The following is a 25,382-nucleotide window of genomic DNA, read 5'->3' as shown; positions in this document are numbered from 1 at the left end:
TTATACGTTTCAATGAGGTCACTCACCTCTCATTCTTCTAAACTCTAGAGAATGTAGGCCCATTCTACTCAATCTCTCCTCATAGGATAATCCTCTCATCCCAGGAGTCAATCTAGCAAACCTTCGTTGCACCCCTTCTAAGGCAAGTATATTCTTCCTTAGGTAAGGAGACCAAAACTGTACACAGTACACCAGGTACGGGGTCACCAGAGTCCTATATAGTTGCAACAAAACCTCCTTACTCTTATACTCCAACCCCCTTGCAATAAAGGCTAACATACCATTTGCCTTCCTAATTTCTTACTGTACCTGCATTTAATTTTCTGTGATTCGTGTACAAGGACACCCAAATCCTTCTGAATACCAACATTTCTTAGTCCTCACCTTTTAAAAAATATTCTGCTTTTCTATTCTTCCTACTAAAGTGGATAATTTGACATTTTCCCACATTATATCCATTTGCCACCTTCTTGCCCACTCACTTGACCTGTCTATATCCCTTTGCAGCCTCATTGCGTCTTCCTCACAGCCGACTTTCCCACCTAGCTTTGTATCATTAGCAAACTTGGATACATTATACTCGGTCCCCTCATCTAAGTCATTGGTATATATTGTAAACAGCTGAGGCCCAAGCAGCTGATCCTTGTGGCATCCCACTAGTTACAACCTGCCAACCCGAAAATGACCCGTTTATTTTTACTCTCTGTTTTCTGTCTGTTAACCAATCCTCAATCCATGCTAATATATTACCCCCAATCCCATGAGCCCTAATCTTATGTAACAATCTCTTACGTGGCACCTCATCGAATACCTTTTGAAAATCCGAATATACTATATCCACTGGGTCCCCCTTATCTACCTTGCTAGTTACACCTTCAAAAAACTCTTAACAGATTTGTCAAACGCGATTTCCCTTTCATAAAACCGTGTTGACTCTGCCTAATCACATTATGATTTTCTAAGTGCGCTGTTACTATGCTTCAATAATAGATTCCAGCATTTTCCCTACTACTGATGTCAGGCTAACTGGCCTATAGTTCCCTGTTTTCTCTCGCTTCCTTTCTTGAAAGCGGGGTTATATTTGCTAGCTTGCAATCCATGGGGGACCGTTCTAGAATCTAGGCAATTCTGGAAGATCAAAACCAATGCATCCACTATCTCTGCAGCCATCTCTTTTAAAATCCTAGGATGTAGGTCACCTGGTCCAGGGGATTTGTTGCCTTTTAGTCCCATTAATTTCTCCAGTATTTTTCTTTATTACTCTTAATTACTTTAAGTTCCTCACTCTCATTAGACCCTTGCTTCCACTTCTACTGTGAAGACAGTAAGCAAAAACTACTTGTTTAACATCTCTGCCATTTCCTTATTCCCTTTTATATGCACACACTAATGTCCTTTAGAGGAGGAAACCTGCCATCCTTACCTGGTTTGGCCCATACGTGATTCCAGTCCTACACCAATGTGGTTAACTCTTAACTGCCCTCTGAAGTGGCCTAGCAAGCTACTCAGTTGTATCTAGCAAGCAATAAATGCCAGCAACTCCCACATCCGATTAAAAAAAATTAAGCAATGGGGCCTCACACCTAGCTACTGTTGGGAGCACCACTGCTCATTCACAAGCCAAGTATCCTGAATAGCAGCGGTGCAGCCTACGTCCTTGGTCCCAGTCTTTGGCTTCGTTCCACTGATTGCCATTCTTGAGGAGCTGGGCATTTGGTTTTGAAGCAGGATGACTTGTGTGTCCTCTCAAGCAGGTTAGCAATACTGAGAAGACTGGTGAAGTACAAAAGACAGCAACGACTGGGCATCAGGTTAGAAAATTGGCCAGGGCCCCCAGCCTGTGTTACTGAAGGAGGAAACGGCCAAATAGTACGTCAAACCAGGGGTCAATAAGTAAGAGAGAACAATTGCTCTTAAGGTTGGGGAAGTTGGTGGGCAAATCCACTCCACAGTGTGATCCTAAGGCAAACATGCTAGAAACACTGGACAAACAGGGGGCTCTAGGGGGGGAGGAACTAAATACGATTAAAATCACTAAGGAATTGGTACTCAGTAAATTAATGGGACTCAAGGCGGATAAATCCCCTGGACCTGATGGCTTACATCCTAGGGTCTTGAGGGAAGTGGCAGTAGGGATTGTGGATGCTTTGGTAATAATTTTCCAAAATTCTCTGGACTCGGCAAAGGTCCCGGCAGATTGGAAAACTGCTAATGTAACACCCTTATTTAAAAAGGGTAGTAGGCAGAAGGCTGGAAATTATAGACCAGTTAGCCTAACATCTGTGGTGGGTAAAATTTTGGAGTCTATTATTAAGGAGACAGTAGCGGAACATTTGGATAAACATAATTTAATAGGACAAAGTCAGCATGGCTTTACGAAGAGGAAGTCATGTCTGACAAATTTGCTTGAGTTCCTTGAGGATATAACGTACAGGGTGGATAAAGGGGAACCAGTGGACGTAGTGTATTTAGACTTCCAGAAGGCATTCGACAAGGTGCCACATAAAAGATTATTGCTCAAGATAAAGAATCACTGGATTGGGGGTAATATTCTGGCATGGGTGGAAGATTGGTTATCTAACAGGAAGCAGAGAGTTGGGATAAATGGTACATTCTCGGACTGGCAACCAGTAGCCAGTGGTGTTCCGCAGGGGTCGGTGCTGGGTCCCCAACTCTTTACAATCTATATTAACGATTTGGAGGAGGGGACCGAGTGTAACATATCAAAGTTTGCAGATGATACAAAGATGGGAGGGAAAGTAGAGAGTGAGGAGGACATAAAAAACCTACAAGGGGATATAGACAGGCTGGGTGAGTGGGCGGAGATTTGGCAGATGCAATACAATATTGGAAAATGTGAGGTTATGCACTTTGGCAGGAAAAATCAGAGAGCAAGTTATTATCTTAATGGCGAGAAACTGGAAAGTACTGCAGTACAAAGGGATCTGGGGGTCCTAGTGCAAGAAAATCAAAAAGTTAGTTTGCAGGTGCAGCAGGTGATCAAGAAGGCCAACGGAATGTTGGCTTTTATTGCTAGGGGGATAGAATATAAAAACAGGGAGGTACTGCTGCAGTTATATAAGGTATTGGTGAGACCGCACCTGGAATACTGCATACAGTTTTGGTCTCCATACTTAAGAAAAGACATACTTGCTCTCGAGGCAGTACAAAGAAGGTTCACTCGGTTAATCCCGGTGGATGAGGGGGTGGACATATGAGGAGAGGTTGAGTAGATTGGGACTCTACTCATTGGAGTTCAGAAGAATGAGAGGCGATCTTATTGAAACATATAAGATTGTGAAGGGGCTTGATCGGGTGGATGCGGTAAGGATGTTCCCAAGGATGGGTGAAACTAGAACTAGGGGGCATAATCTTAGAATAAGGGGCTGCTCTTTCAAAACTGAGATGAGGGGAAACTTCTTCACTCAGAGGGTAGTAGGTCTGTGGAATTTGCTGCCCCAGGAAGCTGTGGAAGCTACATCATTGAATAAATTTAAAACAGAAATAGACAGTTTCCTAGAAGTAAAGGGAATTAGGGGTTACGGGGAGCGGGCAGGAAATTGGACATGAATTTAGATTTGAGGTTAGGATCAGATCAGCCATGATCTTATTGAATGGCGGAGCAGGCTCGAGGGGCCGATTGGTCTACTCCTGCTCCTATTTCTTATGTTCTTATGTTCTTAAAGTTCCAAGTTCAATCCCCTGTCTGTGCTCAGTGAACTCATCTCAGCTGGGCAGGTGTTGAATGCTCCAATCGGCCTCCATTGGGCTAGGGAGAAGTAAGCTCAGACATGGCTCCCGCTCCTGATTGCTGTTCAGTGACCCCAGCTGGAAAGCATGAATGTTTGGATGTCAGTGAGGGAAGGATTGGGCTTGATGGTGATGCCCTTCACAGTTAAATTTCCTGCCAACACTTGCTGTCAAGTCTCATAGATTGGAAAGTGCCCACTTCGGCAAGGTACTGGAGGTTTACCTGGGACTATACTCCAGTAAAAGTTGTCGTCTTCAGGGGAGGAAAAAGGGGAGAGAATTTTTAAAAGAGAATGGCAGTCAGCAATCGTGAATACAAATAAGGCAGGAGCAGCACTGCTCTAGTAGGAAGCTTTGTGCAGTCATCATCTTTTCATTAGAGAGAAAAAATAGATAGCCAGTTGACTAGTTAGTTCTCTGCTTATCTTTATCTTTTGTTTCTATATATGTCCCAACAGCAAAAAGAAACCAGACAGTGTTAAGTTTTCAAAACTCCCACCAGAACTGTACCTTCCAGCAACTCTCTCCCTACTGCACTGCTGGTGCTGCCACCTACTGTCCAAGGAGATTAGCTCATATCAAATAAATAAACTCAAAGGGAAACCATCTGTTAGTCAGTGTTTGGGTCAGATTTGATCCACTTTTTGCACCTTTAAATAGCAGTTGAATGAAAATTAACCTGAGATAAACTGTTCCTTGCTTAATACTGTTACTTGGATTGTTCCAGGTATATAGACCTCGGGTAAATGTACAGTTTAAAGAATGCAAAGATCAGATATGCTGTATACTTTTAAAATAGAATGTCTTTGGGAAACTTTTCTTAAGGTCCCTCTTGCACATGTTCTGCTGCATAAGGTATGATTATTGAAAGGTAATGTTAATATCAATTACTTAAACTTTATTTGCAACAAAATCAGGTAATGATAAAAGCTGACTAGTATGATGAGCCTAATGTTCAAGCCACAGTTGGATGGGAATCAATTTTCTTCTCTTCAAATGAGACTCAGATACCATTATGGTTTTCATGGTTGTCTCAGATGCTTCCTATTGATACTTACTTATCTATGAAAGCATTAATAGACTGTTTGCTTTGTGCTATTTTTAACCTTGCAATGTCTGCAAAAATTATATGTGAACTGACTTTTTTCTTAATAGCATGTTCTAACTGTCTTTATTTAAAGAGAAACTGACATGGCAAGTTTGTTTGGATTATAATGGGAGTCTAAAAGAGCATCGTATAGTTGTATAAAAATTCCCTGATCAAAATCAACAATATAACAATACAGTGATGAAAACTTGCTTCATATGTGTCCTACTTTAAAAATAGCAGCCTGACTACAGAAATCAATGTCATCAGCAATGAAGGGTCACTTCTATGGTATCCACTACCACTCCCTTTCACATAGTTTAAGTAGCAGTTTGGCTCAATGGTGGCATTTGCACCTCTGAGTTAGAATGTCGTGGGTTCATATCCCACTTTAGAGAATTGAACACAAAATTTACGCTAATGCACTCAGGGAATGCTGCACTGTCAGACGTGATGATGTTCGGATGAGACATTAAACCGAGACCCCCATTTGCTTATTCAGGTGGATGTAAATGATCCAATGCTACTATTCAGAGGGGTGTTCTCCTGGGGTCCTGGTCAATATCCCTCAAACAACACCACTCGAAATAGATTATCTGGTTGTTTATCATTTTGCTTTTTGTGGGAGCTTGATGTGTGCAAATTAGCTGCTGTGTTTCCCTACAAATCAACTTCAGAAAATAATTAATTGGGCTGTGAAGCTCTTTGTGACATTCTGGGGTATGAAAGGTGCTGTATAAATGCAAGTTCTTTCTTGCTATCATTTATCCATTGTGAGGAGTTTTGATTAGTCTATGAGGGTTTAATCGGTTTCAATATTTTAATCATAATTTAATCAGTATTGATTAGTAAATACTAGTGTACCAACAGAAAATTTGTCCTCTAAAAATGGGCCACCCAAGCTGATAGAAAATCGCACCAGTTTTATAAACTGTATTTCTCACAACACGCTGTGACTTCCTGTAAACAGCATGTGCTTGAAATGTTTTCTTAACTTTCAAAAATAAGTAGGTTGTGCACTCCTGGATTCCGGAGTTACTAGTGCATCTTCATGCAAACGACATCTCTCTAACGCATATAACGATCTCATAAACAAAAGAAGAAAATGCTGTAAATCCACAAGTCAGCACCGGTAAAAAGAAATGACACGTTGACTTTTGAGGAGAATCCTTACCCAGCAGATCTGAAGGAGGGCTCTATGCAATGTTAACCTGTCTCTTCATCTTACAAATGCTGACTGACCTGCATTTTCTGCTTTTGTTTCAGATTTCCAGCATTTCCAGTTTAGTGTTTTCTGTAAAGATCTCATAAAATTATTATTTTATAAAAGGATGGAAGGTTCTAGATACGTTAAAGAATCTCCTCATAAGAATTGAGAAAGTTTGGGGCATCAGTTATTGGGCCAAACAAAATAGAGCCACAGGTTAAGCAACAGTACAGCCCAGGCTGTCTGAACTCTGCCAGTATTGTAATGAGTTCCTAGCATGCTGAAGGAGGTTCCAGGAAAACCACAGACTCACGTAAAATAACTACCAAACAGGGAGCTTGCAATTACAAGTAGAGAATGTTATGCTGGAAGAATAATATAAAGAAGAAAGAAAGAACTTGCATTTATATAGCACCTTTCACATCCTCGGGACATTCCAAAGCGCTTTACAGTCAATAAAGTGCTTTTGTAGTAGTCACTGTTGTAATGCAGGGGATTGCGGCAGACAGTTTGCATACAGCAAATCCCACAAACAGAAATGCGATAAATGACCAGATTACCTATTTTAGCGATGATGATTGAGGGATTAATATTGACTAGGACAACTCCCTGTGTCTTCTTTGAATAGTGCCGTGGGATCTTTTACATCCACCTTTTAAAAAATTTGTTCATGGGATGTGGGCGTCACTGGCAAGGCCAGCATTTATTGCCCATCCCTAATTGCCCTTGAGAAGGCGGTGGTGAGCAGCCATCTTGAACCGCTGCAGTCCGTGTGGTGAAGGTTCTCCCACAGTGCTGTTAGGTAGGGAGTTCCAGGATTTTGACCCAGCTGAAGGAATTGATGAAGGAACGGTGATATATTTCCAAGTCGGGATGGGGTGTGACTTGGAGGGGAACATGCAGGTGGTGTTGTTCCCATGTGCCTGCAGCCTTTGTCCTTCTAGGTGGTAGAGGTCGTGGGTTTGGGACCTTGGTCTCACCTGAAGCTCAAGTCCCTGGAATGGGGCGTAAACCTACATGCTTCTGACTCAGAGGCAAGAGTACTACAACTGAGCCATGGCTGACACCTTGAAAGCACCATAATATTGTGTGATACCTATAGCAACGGATTTGACATATGCGGGACATACTGCCACAGGTTGCTGTCAAACAGAGTGAAGAATTTAACATCTTGGCTGCTGGTTGCCATTACAGCAAGCATTTTTGTGACCAAAAAAAGGATACATGCAAAACATGTACTATGATCAATGTGGAGCTCTACAACTTAAAATACATACTGAAGATGGCATATTGGCCAGTTTGAACTGTTAAATAACATTTCTCTGAGATTTTGAATGGTAGCATAGTGGCTGTGTTACTGGACTAGTAACCCTGGGGCCTGAATTAATAATCCAAGGAATGTGAGTTCAAATCCCACCATGGCAGTTTGAGAAATTAAATTCAGTTTTAAAAAATCTGGTATAAAGCTGGTATCTGTGAAAGTGACCATGAAGCTATCCGATTGTCATAAAAACCCAACTGGATCACTAATGTCCTTTAGAGAAGGAAACCTGCCGTCCTTCCCCAGTCTGGCCTATATGTGACTCCAGTCCCACACCAATCCAAGCCAGTCAGTTGTATCAATAGGGATGAGCAATAAATGCTGGCCTTGCCAGCCATGCCCAGATCCTGTGAATGAATTGGAAAAATACAGGTAAGAACCAATTTATGCTTTGAGTAATCAGTGTTTCACGTCTGTGTTAAATCTATTATGCATAATATCCCCACAGCTACAATTTCCATTAAATATGTATTAGAATGCATTATTATCTCTTCTGGCTGACATCCATATTTGATATTTGTTTCTATATCTTAAGTGTTCAAGGAAATTAAAAGCACAGAGTAATGACTCAGAGAAATGGCTGTTGGTCTGATCGAGAATCACAGTGTAACAAATTGATACTACAATGGAAAGTAAGGCAGCTGGGAAAATATTCACTTATAGGGAATATTTCAGCATGTGAAATTTAACAAATAAAAATGATCCAAAAGGTCTCATCCACGTCCGATACTATGTATACGGCAGCCTGTGAGCCTTGTACTAAAGCCAACCTGTTTGATTCTTGCCAGAAGTTTTGCACCCTTCCCCCTGATTTCAGCCCTTCCCTGGGCTACTTGCAAAGGCAAAGCTTGACGCTGTTTAGGCTCAGTGTCCTGTTCAACCCCACATCCCCAAGGCTGCCTATTTCCATCTCTGCAATATCACCCGCTGTTGTAGAAACCATCAGCCATGCCTTTATCACCTCCAGGCTCCAGTTCTCCAACGCTCTCCTCACTGGTCTCCCGAGCTCCATCCTGTAGAAACTCCAACTCATCCAGAACTCCACCGCTCAGTTTCGGCTCACCAATCAGCCCTGTTCCCACCGGACTCCACATGCCCGCTCCCAATTTCCTTTAGTAGTTAATCTGAAATCCTCAATCTTAACTACAAATTTCTCCGTGGCCTCGCTCCACCCCGTCTCTGTAACCTCCTCCTCCCCTACATCCCACCTCACACGCTCTGCTCTTCTGAGTCAGTACTGGTGTGCATTTCACTCCTCCATCATAGCTGTTTCCTTCCTAAACCCCTCCGATCTGCTGCATCTTCCCCATCCTCAAAAGCACCCCCCCCCCCCGCCCTGCAAACGTGCTTCTTTTTCTTCATCTTTCGTCACCTCCACTATCAATAGCTGCTTGGATTCTGAATTTTCCCCGCTCTTGTGAAGTGCCCAGGAATGTTTTTTCCATGTTAAAGGTGCTTTATAATTGTAAGTTCTTGGCAAGCGCGTGTCTGTTAACTGGTGAGTGCTTAAGTTGTCGTTTCGACTTTCATATAGCTGACACAGATCTTGTGTGAGTTGGAATATACCTTTGTCAACAATTTGGTGTGTTTGTATAGATGACTATAACGTAATTTGAAAGGAAATCAAATTAGGATTAGAAAAGGAAGAATATAAAAGATTACGGGGAATGGGATTCGAGTAGACAGCTCCAGTTGTAAAGCTAGCAATGGCTTTTTGTACGGTGATTTCTATCATTCTGTCAGACGTTTACTGAGATTAGTGTAATATGTGTGTTGGACTCCCCGATTTGTGTTCCACACACTCCAGAAGAACTCAGTTCCAACATAAACTCTTACCAGAAGTGATCTACAATGTAGGGAAACGCATTATTTTCGAAACCACCCATCTTTTGATGTTTGTTCTTTTTATCCCATGTACTTCCTGGAGAGATTTGTTGGTGATTTCTACATTCCTTTCTGGTGCTGGCTGAGGCTTTAGGAATAAAACGAGGTCCAAATAACAAAAGAGGGGATACAAAAAAGGAATGACATAAAATTAAAGTGGGAATGAATGGATCAAGTTACAAAATATTCCTGGACTTTCACTGCTCTGGGTGCTAGACAAAAGCAAAGTGCTTGAGAAAACGAATCATTTTAAGGTGAATTTCCTTCGATTGATGGTATTATTTAAAGGAGGGAAACAGATAACGTTTACAGTTTGTTGCCTTTGGGGTTTTTGCATACAGACGTGCGAGCTCTTATTTTGCCTGAATGAATTCAGAGGATTATTTGTGCCCGGCGGTTTCGCTCAGCCTTTTATTGTCTTCCAGTCAGAATCCAGCTGGTGTGTTGTATTCGCCCGTGCGGTTCCTGGAACTGCAGTTGGCCCCGGCCAGGCAGATTCGCTGAAGTTTTTTGGAATGGTGACCGCGTTTTCCCCTGGTCACCCTTACAGCCACTGGTGGAATCGGGGTGCGGGGGTCCGGTCGGAAGGGAAGCCCCTCGGGTTTCGCTTCAATACGGTGGGTAAACAATGAGACCTCCGGAAAAAGCGGGGCATGAGGGAGGCTGGGCTTCCCCTCGGGCCCGAGCTTTGGAATCTTCAGACTCGGTATCCTGGCACCCGCTGTAACTAAGGGCGGTACCCAGCCAATCAGCGGCCGCGGGGGCGGGGCCGAGTGCTCAGCTGTAGCCGGAGCGAGGTAAACAGCCAATGAGTGGCATATAAATAAAGGGGGCATCGGCCGGGTTCCAGGCATACGGCGGCGGCCGGCACTGGGACAGCGACCAGCAGCGTGAGGAGGAGCAGCGGCCCCCCGGGGCAGTGACAGCAGCACCGACTTCCAGCGGGTTCAGCCAGCTCGAGTGACGAGATATCGGCCACAAGCAAGACAGCCGAGGCCGATCCCAATCGGACAGGAGCGACTGTCACCTGGAAACATCTGGCTCGACCGCCTCGGCACCGGATTCCAGCCTCCCACTGTCTGCAACAGGTGCGCACAGCTCAGGCTCCGGCTCGGAGCGATGCATTGTAACCCGGGGCATGGGGGGCACTTTCCCTAAGTTGTGTCTTAAGGAAAGGTTTGCTTAAGGGATTATTTGTGTGGAGATTCTAAAGTGTTTATGGGGGTGCCTGGGAGAACCCCAGCGCCTGGTGACCTGTCCATGAGTGCGGGCTCGGTGTGTGTGTGAGAACTGACTGTAGTTTGTGGTGAACAATTTCTAATTTCTAGGTATCAATTTTAACAACAAACCCTACCGAATCTGCTTTAGTTCTGTGCCTTCTCCATTGTGATTCTCGATAACCCACTCGCCTGGCCCCTCTCTTGTAATCAATATTTTCCTCCCTTCCCAAAACTCGATCGCAATCCTCCCCCCGTATTAGTACGACACTCACAACGTGCAACTAGGATTAACTCAAAGCATCAGCGGCAGGGATGATGGCCCCTGTGCACCACACCACTTGTACAGTGAGGAGAAGTTTGGTACAACAGGTGTGTAATTTCCTTGTTACAAACATTTGAAATATATATATTTTAAACTGCAATAACATTTGATAGTGAAATAAGTATTCTCTTTTAGCGGGCTGCCCAGATAAAGATGCATATTTATTACCCTGGAATCCTGGTCACCATGAAAGCAAGAAGGTTAAAATTGGACGCGGGATGTTCCTAAGACTGGAGTCTTCGGCGTCTGTACATTCCATTATTATAGAGAATGGGGGTGAGTTTAAGGCTACTGATCAACTTTTCAATGTTGTGCATACTTGTGAATCACCCCACTGCGCAATGAAAACGGATTTTGCTATATATTAAAATCACTTTTCATAAATATGTTTTAACATTCCTCACTGACAGTAGAGATAGAGCCAGGGATTAGAATCTGAAAGTGTAGCATTGCTTAACGCGCTGAAGCTAACGTAGAGTTTCAGGTTCTTTTTAATAAGTAATGATTGAACGTGCCTGTTGAGAATTGTCAATAGCCCTTATTGCCCATCGGTGACAGTGTTGTGGGTGTCATTTCGCAGGTAAACTCGTGTTTACAGACACACCAATATCTCCCATCACTCTAAGAACCCGCTATATTCTGATCAGGAACGGAGGGGCGCTTCACATCGGGGCAGAAAAGTGTCCCTACAATTCCACCGCCGTGATCACTCTTTTCGGCAAGTCCACAGATGAACCAAACGTGGAGCATTTTGGTAAGAAGTTCATTGGAGTGGACAAAGGGGGGATCTTAGAGTTACATGGGAGGAAAAACTTGTCTTGGACTTTTTTAGCCCGAACTCTGTACCCAGGAGGCCTGCCGTATGGAGGTTACCGCTTTGAGAAGCATTGGGGCAGCAGAGGCATCAACGTCAGGGTTATAGACCAAGGGACGGCCACCGTGTTGGCAGCCGACCGTTTCGATACCCACCTCTGGGCGAACGAGAGCAGGCGGCTGCAGGAGTTTCTGCGTTGCCAACCGAAAGGCCGGATCGTGGCCATGGCTGTGGGGGATTCGGCCGCCAGGAGTTTGACAGTACCGGCCAGGCAAGACATCAGCGAACTGCTCGGGAGCGAACAAGCGAGGCACCTGGGCTACAGGTGAGGTGTACGAGTTTTAAAATGCCGATGGGTTATGTTGCAGTAACTGCATCACTGAGCTCCTGTTTAATGTTTTTAGAGAATGAATTTACATTCTAAAACCGGCTGCTTTTATTTTCAACAAAGATGAACGAGTGAAACGGTCTCCAGACATTTAGTGAGCCGATTTTATTTCAAATACGGTTTTCTATCCTTGTTCTATGTTGTGGTAACGGATCATTCTATATTTGTTTGCCTATCTATCTATATCTATACATACATACACATATATCTATCTACCTACAGTCACATATATAATCTCTCTATGTATGTATTTCGGTTCGCATAGGCTGCAGGAGTCCTTCAGACACTTGACCAACAGATAAGCTTCTCCATCTCTCAGTACCTTCAGTCAGTGTGGCTTTCCGTCTCTCCATTCGTATCTGTAGATGTAACCCCAGGAAGCTCTCTTCCGGTCAGCGTGTGCCTCCGTTTACATCTCGTTACCCGCTCTTAGTCACAGCGAGATGGGGAATATCACTGGGAAACGGTTGATTTTCTCTCCAACCAGCCCAATCTCTATGGTGATGGTAGACTGGTTTCAGAGTTGAGTGATAGATCGCCCTGACTCCCTATCAGCAAGAACGGTAATAGGTAAAAATGGGAGACATAGGAGAGGTCAACAGAGGCAAGAGTCCAGGGTGGGCAAGGTACAGAGTGGGGTCAAAAATAGAGTAAACACAGAAACGTCTCCGTTTAAACACCAGCACTGGATAAAGTCCCACTTGAGGACTTTTATGTGGCTTTGTCAAGAGGCATGTTCGACCCCGAGTTCTGAATTGGGGACAATAGTTAGCGGTGTCTACTCATTCACTAAGCCAGCAAAAAACAGCACGTGTATAAATTCCAAGGGGCAAACTACACATACCAGCGTTTAACTCTATTTTACTCTCGTTTAAAATTGGAATACCTAGGTGAAATTCGGTAATCGGAATTTCAACTCCGAAGCACGTGTTCATAGTTAACGGAGAGTGGGCGAAATGTGTGGATCAATGAGTATTTTATCCCTTCTCTCTGTGGGTACCAGTGAAGTTGTAACATTTTGACCGCTCCCTCCATTGGTTTTTGCCTCTGATCTCTCTCCTATGCCCACCGTATCTCCTCGCCCATTGTAGTACTGTTGAACTTTTACAAATATAAATACTATATTTACATTGTATTAATTACAAGTTAAATGAACTTGGTTACGCAGACTAAAACATATATGATCATGTTTAGCATGGAACTTAATGCATATCTTCTGAACGGGGTGGGGAAAGGGATGAGATTTTCACGGTTCAGCCTTCACGTTATCTGGACAACAGAGTCTTTTAGTAGATTTGGTTTAATGCCAATGGCAAATACATTTTACAAAGGCATATTTTAATGATAACAATTGGAGCCACCATGGACAGCTCCTATGTCCTTTCTAGGGCAACTGGCCAGGTTTGTTGGAAAGAATGGTTAAGTGACAAAGTCAGCACTTGAAACAAATAGTCCTTCAAATCTGTTTTATGTATATCTTTTGAAAAGTACTGTAATTCTGTATAAAGTAAGTGCATACACACATGCATACAACATCCTAAATGGATTGTGATGCCAAGCATATTCAGTATAATCTTTCTGCAACTTTTCCAATCTGGATTTTGATATACTTCAGGCAGCCATGGGCTATTGTTGGAGTTCTTGGTGCATCTGTGTCATTTGTTGTGGAAGACAAACGGTTATATCAGCCTAATGGGTCAACTGGTATGGCCATAGCGAGAAGAGACTTTCAGACCTATGAAGGGATTCATTTCACTGTCACTGCCTTCAGTGAGTGGGTGCAGGGTGAGTCGATCAATAGTTTTATATTTCTGCTATTTTTCAAGGTTTAGATTAGGCCTCAACATCCAGTGCAAATCAAGACCCATTGAATTGAGTCTCTACCCCCCCCCCCCCCCACCCCACCATACACTCGCTCTTCTTGGATTAAATGAAGCAAGACTGCAAGGTGACCAGTCACCCAAGTCCCCACCAGCCTTCCAAATGCCACTAAAGCTGTCAATCGTAGTCCATGAACAATGCTTGCAACCCGACTAACCCCTTGCCCCCACTAGACCCAACCAAGAAGGACCAGCCTGCTCCCTGTAAAATCCATGTGTGAATATCAGTTGCTATTGGGTCTCCTGGCTGAAAATTCTGAAGCAGCTGTCTACATCTTAATAGAATATATATTTTTTAAAACTAAGTTTAAAATACCATCTTTATTGAATGACATATGTATTTTTAAAACAACCTCAAATGCAATATACTAGGTGGCCTGGTAACTGAAATGGTTGACTGGGCTCATGAATGAAGTTTGATAATTGTCAGTTCAAATCAGTGAGTTACTAAAATAGTGTTCTACAACTGATAATCTTGGGGGAGATAATAGGAATGAGAAAAAAAAGGATCTGACTTGTCCCTCTTGTGACTTTTACTGGCTAATCGTACTATTGCATCAGCAGTTAAAATGGATTGTCACACAACGGGCGGGGGGTGGCGTGGTGGTGAGGGCAGGAAGGGAGATGAGAATGAAAAAACTGACTAATCATTGAGAAGTTACTAGCCTTGCTGACACTGTAAGGAAATCGGTAATCTAGAAAAAGCTAATTTCTCTTAATTAAATGGTGGTATCATTGACTGCACACATCTCATAAATATTTTGCTTCTTTGTAAACTGTTTAAATTTTGTTTGACAGGTGTGCCTCACTGTGGCTTTCGTGTAGAAGTGTCGAAAGGTGTAATTCTTGATTTAATGGATGACGCTACAAGCTGGTTGCCTGGTGACCAAATAGTCATTGCTAGCACTGATTATTCTATGTATCAGGCCGAAGATTTTAATCTTCTTCCCTGCCCTAAATGCAAAGTTAATCAGGTTAAAATTGATGGTAAGAAATGTTAATCTGCAACTTCTGTTTTTTCTTTTTGAAAACTTTTTAGATCTTAGACATGCTTAGCATCAGCACATTGGCACTTTTATTTGAAATATAGATTTAAATTATGGGATATGTTATTTAAGTTTTAATTGGGGAAAAAACCTGAAATGCAATCTCTTTCTTGCCTTTTTCTAACTTTATCAAAAAAAAATAGACTTGAGTAAAGTATTTTTTTAAGACTGGAATATCAAGTGTAGTAAACATTGGACTATTTACTCATGTTTAGTTTTCTCCAGTAAATCCGTACCCCTTCAATTGGTTGGGGGTAAGGTATTTCCTTTTTATTCCCCCCTTGAGGCTTTACCCTAGGTCAGACTAGTGACCTCAATGAATGGGAATATTTAGAAACATTGTCACAAGTGAACAGTACATGAAGTGCTTTACTCCATAGATAGTGGGTATATCACAACTGAGCAGCAGGAGAGGGCAGTCTAGTAAAGCATAGGAGGCATAGAACTCTTTGCAGCTTCTATCCTTGACAGTGGGCCTCCTGCAACAAGGAGCAGTGCATAAAGTGGCTCCTGAGCCTCCTTACCAGTGAGATTGTAACTCCAATATGCTACCTAATCCACAAAAGCCTGCAGAAAAAGACTTGCATTTCTATAGCGCCTTTCATGACTTAAGGACGTCACCAAGAAAGAAGTGCTTTTGAAGTGTAGTCTCTGTAATGTAGGAAACATGGCAGCCAATTTGTGCACAGCAAGCTCCCACAAAATGAAATAAATGACTTGATCATTTTAGGTGTTGGTTGAGGGATAAATGTTGACCAGGATTCAGGGGAGAATTCTGCTGCTTTTCTTCCAATAGTGCCGTGGGATCTTTCACATCCACTTGAGGGTAGTCGGGGGCCTTGGTTTAATGGCCGAAAGACGGCGCCTCTGACAATGCAGCACTCCCTCGGTAGTGTACTGGAGTGTCTGCCTAGTTTGTGCTCAAGTCCCTGGAGTGGGACTTGTACCCACAATCTGACTGAGGTGAGAGTGCTACCACTGAGCCACAGCTGACACTGCAGGCACAGTCATCTGCCAACTGTGACAGTTAATGCCAAAGGGTCCTTCCAGGCTCCACCACTTCCTTGGTTTGCCTTTTGGATAACTGGCAATTTCTTTTATGCGCGCAGTGAAAGGATCACAGATTGCAAGGTACATTAAAAGTGACTTAATGAATTTAATTAAGTATTGCAGTTCTTGTGATGAGCTGGTTTGCTGGTGCATTTGCCTGCTGTTGTCAGTTTATTACTTAGGCTCCCCCTCCTCCAACCCTGAAACTTGAGGGAGCTGCCTACTGTGAACTGTTTGGGTCTGTGACGGTTCAGAGCTGCTGCTGACATAAGTGGCAGCTACTGTTTTTATATGACCTGCAACTCCTCAAAAAGCCCACTGATCTTTCTGTAAGAATGGGAACCGATGACCGGTGCTGACTGGGGGAAATTTCAACCTCCCAACCCTGCCTGGCGGAAACCAGGTAAGGGCAGCGATTGACCCCCTCTGATCCAGCTCCATTCCCGTGGGATTGGATTTTAACCCGCTGTTTTCAGCAGGTGGGTGGGACACCAACCAGAAGGCAGTGATGTCTTGCTTTAAATATGCAGATCGGGCCATGGTGATGTCATTTGGGTCCGACTACGATTTTAACCTGAGACCTGAGCGAGGTGCAGTGGTGGCTTCCTTGCCAGGCCAAACCTGCCAGGACCTGCATTGAGTGCCAGGAGATGCCCAGAAAGATAAGTTGTTTACACTTTTTTTTTTAGCTTTCCTTGAGGAGCAGGAGTGTTCCTTCTGGCCCCACAAGGAAATCTTAGGCCTCCCCATCCCTCGACTGCAAGGGCCTGCCGATCAACTTACCTCAGTGCCACGGACCGTTCCCACAGGTCCATGCCGGTGGCATCCTGCCGCTCAAACCTGCTCCTGCCTGCCAAGTAGGTTTGACAGAGTATCCAACAAGATACATGTAAATGAAGTCCAGCAGTTAAAATCAGCTGGGCCTTGCTATGACTATGTTCAGGTCCGTCACCCGTTTCAGACCCCTTCCTTGCACTGATCCTGCCCCAAGTTAAAATTGGTCCCCATAGGTCAGATTCCATTTCTATTACATGGGATTCTGGAATTTTTTGGGGGAGCTGAATTCTGTTTCTGTTCATTTCCATAACTTAGTAAATAGGTACCCTCGTTAGTGTTTTAATATTTTTTTCTCTGGATGTGAGTGACATTGGAAAGGCTGCATTTATTGCACATCCCTCGTTGCCCTGAAGATGGTGATTGGCCATTGCCATGAGTCCATGTGTTGGTGCTCAGAATCTCATTCCTATAATTCTTCTGAAGCTGAGTTGAAACCAACTATCTTGGGATTTAGACCCAAGGCATTTACAGCAGCAGTGGGAGCATTCATGATATTTCTACTCTATGACCTGTAGAATTTCCCACTGCAAGTTCTATTGGTATGCTTAATGCAGACTGGTTTATTTGTAACCTATGTTGGTGTTGATTGTTTATGTCTGGGTGTTGGATTTGGCAACATTACCCAGATCACTTTGATGTCTCAAGAGGTGAGCAAGTTGTCAGTGATCTGCTATTGTAACTGCCTCTGTTTCTATCGAGGCCCACTGATGTCTGTATCCCCACACATCAGGGCCATTCGGTATGCTAGACCTCCATACTGCATCAGCTGGTCCCTCATCACTGCTATCTTGATCACCTGGCTCTATGGCCCTGCCTTATGGTCCCACCTGAACATGACTATCTACTGTTAATGTGTCTATCTGAGTGGTGCTCTTTGGTTTTGGTTGGAGGATGACAATATTCCCCTCTTCTCCACACATACCTATTCCACTACATCCCATGTACTCTGGTCTCCTCTTAGCACTGTTGTATAGGTAATGCAGATGCTCAACCTGTCCTGTTCACCCTTCCTGTTCACCCATCCTGCTTCTATTCCACTCCATCTGCTCTTCCATGGCTTCATGACTCTCTTCCCGCCTCTGCTCCCTCCATATTTTAGCTTTCCCGCATCCTCTTTCTCCATTTTCCCCTCTCGCTCTTTACCCTATCTCATTATAGCCAACAACCATCCCTCCAGAGCTTTGCGTAGCAGTATGCCCCACCCCACCCCCAGATCTACTGCCTGATCTTCACTGGTTTCCCAGCACTGTAGTTGACATACATTTAAAGCATCATGATTGTTTGACAATGGTGCCAGCTCAGTGCTGGGAAACTGAAGATTAGAAAGCCTGGGGACAGTGTGCTGCCCTATAACATGAGTGCTTACAGCATTAATTTGAGGAAATTTTGCATCAACTTGGCTCGTATTCCCACAAGTATAGAAGATTGAGGGGTGATCTGATCGAGGTGTTTAAAATGTTAAGGATTCGATAGGGTAGATACGGATGAACTATTTCCTCTGGTTGGGGAAATCAAGAATGACGGGACATAGTCTTAAAATTACAGCTAAGCCATTCAGGAGTGAAATCAGGAAGCACTTTTACACACGATAGTAGAAATCTGGAACACTCTCTCTCCCTCAAAAGGCTGTGGATGCTGGGACAATTGGAGCTTTTAAGACTGAGATTGATAGATGGAGCTAAGGTGGATAAATGAAGTTGAGGTACAGATTGGCCATGATCTAATTGAATGGTGGAGCAGGTTCGAGGAACTGAATGGCCTGCTCCTGTTCCTAATGTTGCTATGAATGCAGGCTGGGGTGGGGAGTTAAGACATGGGAGGAAGTGCTGGGCACAGTGCAGGTAGTGGCAGCAGGGTCAACTGGGGAACCATGTGTGATGTAGGCAAGACATTAGCAAATAAAACTTTGTAAGAAAAAAAATGAATACAAAATTTAAATAAAAATTATCTGCATTGCCACCTTACAAGAGCAGCAGTGCCAACTAGAGTTGGGAAGACTGAGTTAAGAGAAATGGCAAACCTCCACACCTTGGTTGATGTAGATTAAAAGTAGCACCCAGGTAAGACCCCCCCCCCCCCCCACTTCCCCCAGACATGACTGGCATGATGAAATTTCTGTTACACAAAGTGTGACATGAAGTAAATGTGGAATGGACCAGAATGCTACATGAGAAATGATTGTATATCTTGTGATGTTGCTTATGGAGGAAAAAAAATGTTCCTTGATGTAACTTCCTGTGCTTCTTTCCCACTATCTTTATTTTTCTGTCTTCCTTTTCTATTTTTTTCTTTCGCTCTGTCCTCCCCTGCCAGGTGAAACATTACCCAATAAATTCATTCTGCAGCTTGTTTCGAACAATTTGGGGAAAATCAAGCTCTTTAATACCATGAGGAGATAACTGACCCCGTCAGTATTGAGTTAGATTTCCACTCAATTACCAGTATTACTGATGTGAAGGGAAATTCTGCACATGGTCAGATTGTGCGGCTAACAGAATGATCGCTTTGGATCAAAATACCAACTTCATGCTCATTCTTTTGAGTTGAGGCCTTCACATAAACACTAATGAAGTTACTCAAACACATGAGATAGCTTTAAAGGTAACTAAGTTGTGAAGTATGTAACTTTTAAAATGTTGAGAGATTACATAAACTAGGTTTCTGTTCCCTGGAAAATAGAAGGTTAATGAGTGATTTGATTAAGGTTTTTAGGATTTTGAAAGGGTAGATAGAGAAACTTTTTCTGCTGGTGGGGGAGTCTAGGACAAGGGGACATAACCTTAAAATCAGAGCCAGGCCATTCAGGAGAGAAGTTAGGAAACATTTCCTCACGCAAACATAAGAACATAAGAAATGGGAGCAGGAATAGGCCATACGGCCCCCCGAGCCTGCTCTGCCATTCAATAAGATAATGGCTGATCTATCTCAACTCCACTTTCCTGCCCTATCCCCATAATCCCTTGGTGTCCAAATATCCATCGACCTCAGTCTTGAAGATACTCCAATGATGGAGCATCCTCAGACCCCTCTGGTTGAGAATTCCAAAGATTCACAACCGAGTGAAGAAATGTTTCCACATCTCGGTCCTAAATGGCTGATCCCTTATCTTGAGACTATGACCTTTAGTTCTAGAATCTCCAGCCAGGGAAAACAGCTTCTCCGCATCTATCCTGTCAAGCCTGCTAAGAATTTTATACATTTCAATGAGATTACCTCTCATTCTTCTAAACTCCAGAGAATATAGGCCCATTCTACTCAATCTCTCCTCATAGGACAGCCCACTCATGCCAGGAATCGATCTAGTGAAAGGGTGGTAGAAGTGCAGAACTCTCTCCCACAAAAAGCAGTAGATGCTAGCTCAAAAATTTTAAATCTGAGTGATAGATTTTGCTAGCCAAGGATATTAAGGGATATGGAGTTAGGATACAGTTCAGCCATGATCTGACTGTATGGTAGAACAGGCTCAAGGGGCTGAATGGTCTACTCCTGTTCCTATATTCCATTAGAAACCTTATTTTGGATCTTTAGCTGCTGAGGGATTAAAACTGGTAGCAGAACATATATTGGAAATTATTTTTGAATCAATTTAGGTTCAGTTGTTTGCTTTTGTGAATGAAATTTAAGCTAGTCAGTGTGGCACAGGAGCTTTTTAGTGAATCAGTGTGATGTGAACTATTGTACCATTTTTAATTTATCCTAGATTTTAAAAATTAATTAAATTAGGTATTCTAATTAGAGACTTTTCTGACTTCTTGCATTCCTGGACAGATATTAAAATAAAAAAGCTTGTTGTCTGATGGGTCATTCTTCTCTTCTCTCTCCCCTTCACCACCCTTTTTGCTTCACTCATCAATAATACTGCTGTCTGTTCTCCTCTGAATTTCCCTCTCTCGTTCCTTCTAAACTGTAAATATGTCATCCTATACTTTTACTCCCCCTGACATCTCAACCTTCCAAAACACTCACCCTCATCCTCACTGTGTTGAAATCAAGGCTCTTGGTCACCTACTCCACTCATTCTTTCTCTGGACCAAAGCTGTACAACTCCTTACCTCCCTCAGTCTGTTCCCCTTACAAGTTGCAGACTGTTAAAGCTAAGATTGGCATCAGTTGATCACAACTTGTTGAGTTATCTCCTCTTGTACTCTTGATATCCTGCACCATGCATTGGGTATGTAGATTTCTTAATAAGAAACCACTAGTGTTAAACTATTGCTATAAATGGTGGCATTTAAAACACATTATCTATTAATATAGGTAAACCCCGTTATCTTCACATGGGTGAAGTTATAGATGGAATAGATATGAGAGCTGAAGTCGGACTTTTAACTAGAAATATCCTCATTAAAGGAGAAATGGAGGACTCCTGTTATGGACAAAACTTCTGCCATTTTTTCAACTATGATACATTTGGAGGGCAGATAAGGGTAAGTATTGCATAAAATCATATACAACAATTGTTTATACTACATTGAGTAGATGCAGACTTATTGTGTATTTGGGTTCAACATTTTGATATTGGCTGATATTGTAGAGATGAATCATTCATTAAGGCTAAATTGCAAATCAAAATGATACCATCATTCTTAAACTATAATTCAGGAGCAACTCATTTAATTCAAATAAGCTATTTTATAATTTATTTATCCCAAGATTTATGGTGCAAATGATGTGAGATTTTAACCTGGGTTCCTTGCAGCTGGAGCTCATGGCTAGAAATTGCTGTTGGTGATAATAACAAGCAAACACTTCACCTGTTTGTACAACCTTCCTCTGGTTACTATTTTAACTGGCATTAAATTGTTTAATTTCTTAAATTGTTTAATTTCTTAAATTGTTTAATTTCTTAAATTGTTTAATTTCTTAAATTGTTTAAGTATTTGTCCCCTATTAACACCAGAAGTAATTTCTATTTTTTAAAATTCATTCTTGGGATATGGGCATTGCTGGCAGGGCCTGAATTTTTTTGCCCATGTGGTGAAGGTGCTTCCACAGTGCTGTTAGGTAGGGAGTTCTAGGATTTTGACTGACTATGAAGGAACGGCTGATATATTTCCAAGTCAGGATGATGTGACTTGGGGAACTTGGAGGTGATGGTGTTCCCATGCACCTGCTGCCCTTGTCCTTCCAGGTGGTGGAGCTCATGGGTTTGGGAGGTGCTGCCAAAGATGCCATGGCCAGTTGCTGCAGTGCATTCTGTAGATAGTTTATGGTCACTTGGCTCTGCTTTGACATTGAGTTTCCTTTGCAACTGCTGCCAGAAACCACTACAGTCAGAAAAGTGGCAGCAAGCTAGCATGTGTAAAACACACATGTCTATAACTTTCACCATGCTGGTGAAAGGTCATCTTGCATCCTTTTGCTCTTTATTTTGTTGAGTAGTTTCTCAACTCCCTCTTGCATTGTTAAATTACTCAGCAGATGCAGGTTATTGTGGATGATGGAGTTCTGACAGTACATTCTTGAACATGATGGGTAGCACTGAGCAGCAATTCTGAAAATTCAACATAATAGTGTGCAGTGTACAGGGAGCATTGAGATTTCTTTGATAGCCATGGTGATGGCATAGCTGACCTATAAATGAAGTACAGTGGCTGCAGAACCATGCAGGTTGCAGGCAATGGGAGACAAGAAGATAAACAACAAGCAGTAAGATCAATATTGAAGACCGTGCAGATACCACTTCACACTCTAGCCTTTTGGAGACTTTATGTACTGCACTCAGTTCCAGCCTTGATGACAGGAGCTGTATTTGTTTTGAAAACTCTTGCCATGTTCCGTCCTTTATTTGGTTAGAATTTTTTTTTGGCAACGGTAAAATACAAATTATAGTGATGTATATTACTAGGTTATATACACATGTATCAACAGCAATGACTACAGCGCCCTCAAACTATGGGCCAAATTTTCCCCGCTTTCCTCCCGAAATGGTGCAGTGAAGCCTTCTGCCACCTCCCTGCCAATACTGGGACTGCCGCTGGCCACCCCTTCCTGGCTCACATGTAAGGGGCAGGTGCGGGGTGGAACTCTTCTTCCCGTCCTATTTCCCTTCCACCCACCCTAGTTATCATTGCTCTCTAGGACCGTCTGGTAGAAAGTGCCAATAGGCTGGGGTAGCAGTGATAATGCCTCCTACCCCCAAACTGCAGCAAATGAGGGGCCTGGAGAAGGCGGCCTCTTCTACCTTCTAATTTGGCCTCCACTCACTTACCTGGGTGGGCCTCTCTGAGGCCTAGAAGACTGCAGCCCCTGCAGAAATCAGGGGCGTCTTGCTGCCGCCTATGGTCCCGCAGTGGTGTTTTTACTGCTGGATTTTCTGCAGTGGCGCTAGCAGATTGGTGGAGATAACCCTGCTGGGAACCCAGGATGCATAGGTGATTAACCCCAACTCAGGAAAATGGGTCAGGCTTGCATTGGTGTCTCGGGGGCGGGCGGAAGTCCTGCTATGCTGGAACGTTTCCAATCCAAGGAAAATCCAGCCCGACATGTCAGTGTTTTGAAGTTGAAATGATAGATTATTTTTGTAATACTCTTCTCTTGACAGAACTAAAAATAGAACATCTTGATGTGAATTTTTAAAGCTTTGTTTCTCTGACCTAACTCTAATGCATATGGAACCGCTGATTTATGTCTCAAATCTTCTTGCCTTAGTAGATCCAAAGAAACTTTGCCTCCGTTCACTTGTCTGGCATAGAGTTGACTAACATGGGGCAGCAGATTCTTGGGAGTTATCCAGTGCACTTTCACCTGGCTGGAGATGTGGATCAGAAAGGTGGGTATGATCCACCAACCTACGTGGACAATGTAGCCATTCATCACTGTTTCTCCAGATGTGTTGCTATACATGCAACAAATGGCCTGCTGGTAAGTCTGCCTGCATTTTAGAGAAGTTTTAACTGTACTGACAGGTTGCTACACTAACACATCAGCCCACAGATTGGTAGGATGACATTCACAATTTCCTATGTGGTCTGTTCATACACGCCACTAGCAAAAGCTGACCACAGCTTAAAGTTCATTCTCACTACCTCTATCCCTCATCTTGTGTAAGGTGTTATGTAAATGCAAATTCTTTCTGTTCCTTCTGTTAAAATTCATCCTCAATTCTCTCCTACCCCTAAATACTGTTAAAATTGTTGTAGGGTTTGTTTAAATTGTATATATTTTTTTTCTAAACTGATTTGCTATGTTTAGTTTATAATGAAACCTTCTATTTTAGTGTTTGGCAACTTTATTGTATGCTGCCTTGCAGAACCACACATAATCACCAGTTACTGCATGATATGGTGATACTTTACAAATCTAGCAAGAAATGTTGGACCAAAAACTGTTCAAGAGTTTAAGAAATCTTGATGTTTCTAAAATTTTCTGCAATTGATGTTTTAACAATGGGCTATTTGTGGGTCACAGCATCAACTACTTCATCCTGCTTTTTTAATAAAGAGCTTGAAGAATAAATGATTCTCACCTGAAATGGAAGATGTGGATATGGTTCTTAATGAATACTTTGTTTGTCTTCACAAGGGAGGGGTTGATGCAAAGATTGTAGTTGAGGAGGGGTGTGAAATATTAGCTGGGATAAGCATAGTGAGAGAGGAAGCATCTTTGAAAGTAGATCACCAGGCACAGATAAAAGAAGCAATGGAGGAAATAGAGGCTCTGACCATCATTTTCCAATCCTCCCTGGTTACAGGTGTGGTGCTGGAGGATTGGAGGACTGCTAATGTTGTACCATTCTTCAAAAAGAGAGAAAAGGATAGACTTAGTAATTACAGGCCAGTCAGTCTAACCTCAGTGGTGGGCAAATTATTGGAATCAATTCTGAGGGACAGTATAAACCATCATTTAGAAAAGCACAGATTAATCAAGTTCAGTCAACATGGATTTGTTATGGTAAGATTGTGTCTGACTTGAGTTTTTTGAGGAAGTAACAAGGTGGATCGGTGAGGGTTGTGTGTTTGATGTAGTCTGCATGGATTTTAGCAAGGCTTTTGACAAGGTCCCACATAGCAGACTGGTCAAAAAAGTAAAAGTCCAAGGGAAAGTGGCAAATTGGATCCAAAATTGGCTCCATAGCATTAAGCAAAGGGGAATGGTCGACGTGTGTTTTTGTGACTGGAAGGCTGTTTCCAGTGGGGTTCTGCAAGGCTCAGTACTAGGTCCCTTGCTTTTTGTGGTATGTATTAATGATTTAAACTCAAATGTAGGGGGCATATGAATTCACTCTGGAAAAGTGAGGTAATGCATTTGGGGAGGTCAAGGGAATACACAATAAATGGGAGGATACTGAGAGGTGTAGAGGGATCTTGGAGTGCATGTCCACAGATTCCTGAAGGTCACAGGACAGGTAGATAAGGTGATTAAAAAGGCATACAGTGTACTTTCCTTTATTAGCTGAGGCATAGCATATAAGAGCAGGGAGGTTATGCTAGATCTGCATAAAACTAGGCCACAGCTTGAGTACTGCGTATAGTTCTGGTCACCACATTACGGGAAAGATGTGATCACACTAGAGAGGGTACAGAGGAGATTTGAGGATGTTGCCAGGACTGGAGAATTTTAGCTATGAGGAAAGA

The 25,382-nt window shown here is 42.8% G+C and overlaps 2 protein-coding genes and 1 long non-coding RNA gene across 8 annotated transcripts in view; 2 read left to right on the top strand and 1 right to left on the bottom strand.

Moving 5' to 3' along the window:
- The window catches only part of LOC137301908 (uncharacterized), a 33,169-nt gene extending 24,646 nt beyond the window's left edge, over positions 1–8,523 (bottom strand). Inside the window, exon 1 of the long non-coding RNA XR_010958390.1 lies at positions 8,327–8,523. This is a non-coding gene — a long non-coding RNA (uncharacterized lncRNA). The remainder of the gene's footprint in view (positions 1–8,326) is intronic.
- LOC137301905 (inactive cell surface hyaluronidase CEMIP2-like) overlaps positions 1–25,382 on the top strand; it is a 120,262-nt gene that overhangs the window by 25,293 nt on the left and 69,587 nt on the right. For all 5 annotated transcript variants that reach the window (XM_067971622.1, XM_067971625.1, XM_067971621.1 and 2 more), the window contains exons 5-10: positions 10,927–11,067; positions 11,372–11,930; positions 13,609–13,778; positions 14,672–14,860; positions 21,064–21,233; positions 23,461–23,670. In XM_067971622.1, the coding sequence (XP_067827723.1) occupies positions 10,927–11,067; positions 11,372–11,930; positions 13,609–13,778; positions 14,672–14,860; positions 21,064–21,233; positions 23,461–23,670 (1,439 nt within the window). The remainder of the gene's footprint in view (positions 1–10,926; positions 11,068–11,371; positions 11,931–13,608; positions 13,779–14,671; positions 14,861–21,063; positions 21,234–23,460; positions 23,671–25,382) is intronic.
- Positions 10,077–25,382, top strand: part of LOC137301907 (cell migration-inducing and hyaluronan-binding protein-like) — a 194,917-nt gene continuing 179,611 nt past the window's right edge. For both annotated transcript variants that reach the window (XM_067971627.1, XM_067971626.1), the window contains exon 1: positions 10,077–10,337. The gene's annotated coding sequence lies outside the window, so the exon portion shown is untranslated. The remainder of the gene's footprint in view (positions 10,338–25,382) is intronic.

Source organism: Heptranchias perlo, chromosome 34 (assembly GCF_035084215.1).
Source record: "Heptranchias perlo isolate sHepPer1 chromosome 34, sHepPer1.hap1, whole genome shotgun sequence".
Lineage (NCBI taxonomy): Eukaryota > Metazoa > Chordata > Chondrichthyes > Hexanchiformes > Hexanchidae > Heptranchias > Heptranchias perlo.
This window is presented reverse-complemented; position numbering and strand designations above follow the sequence as displayed.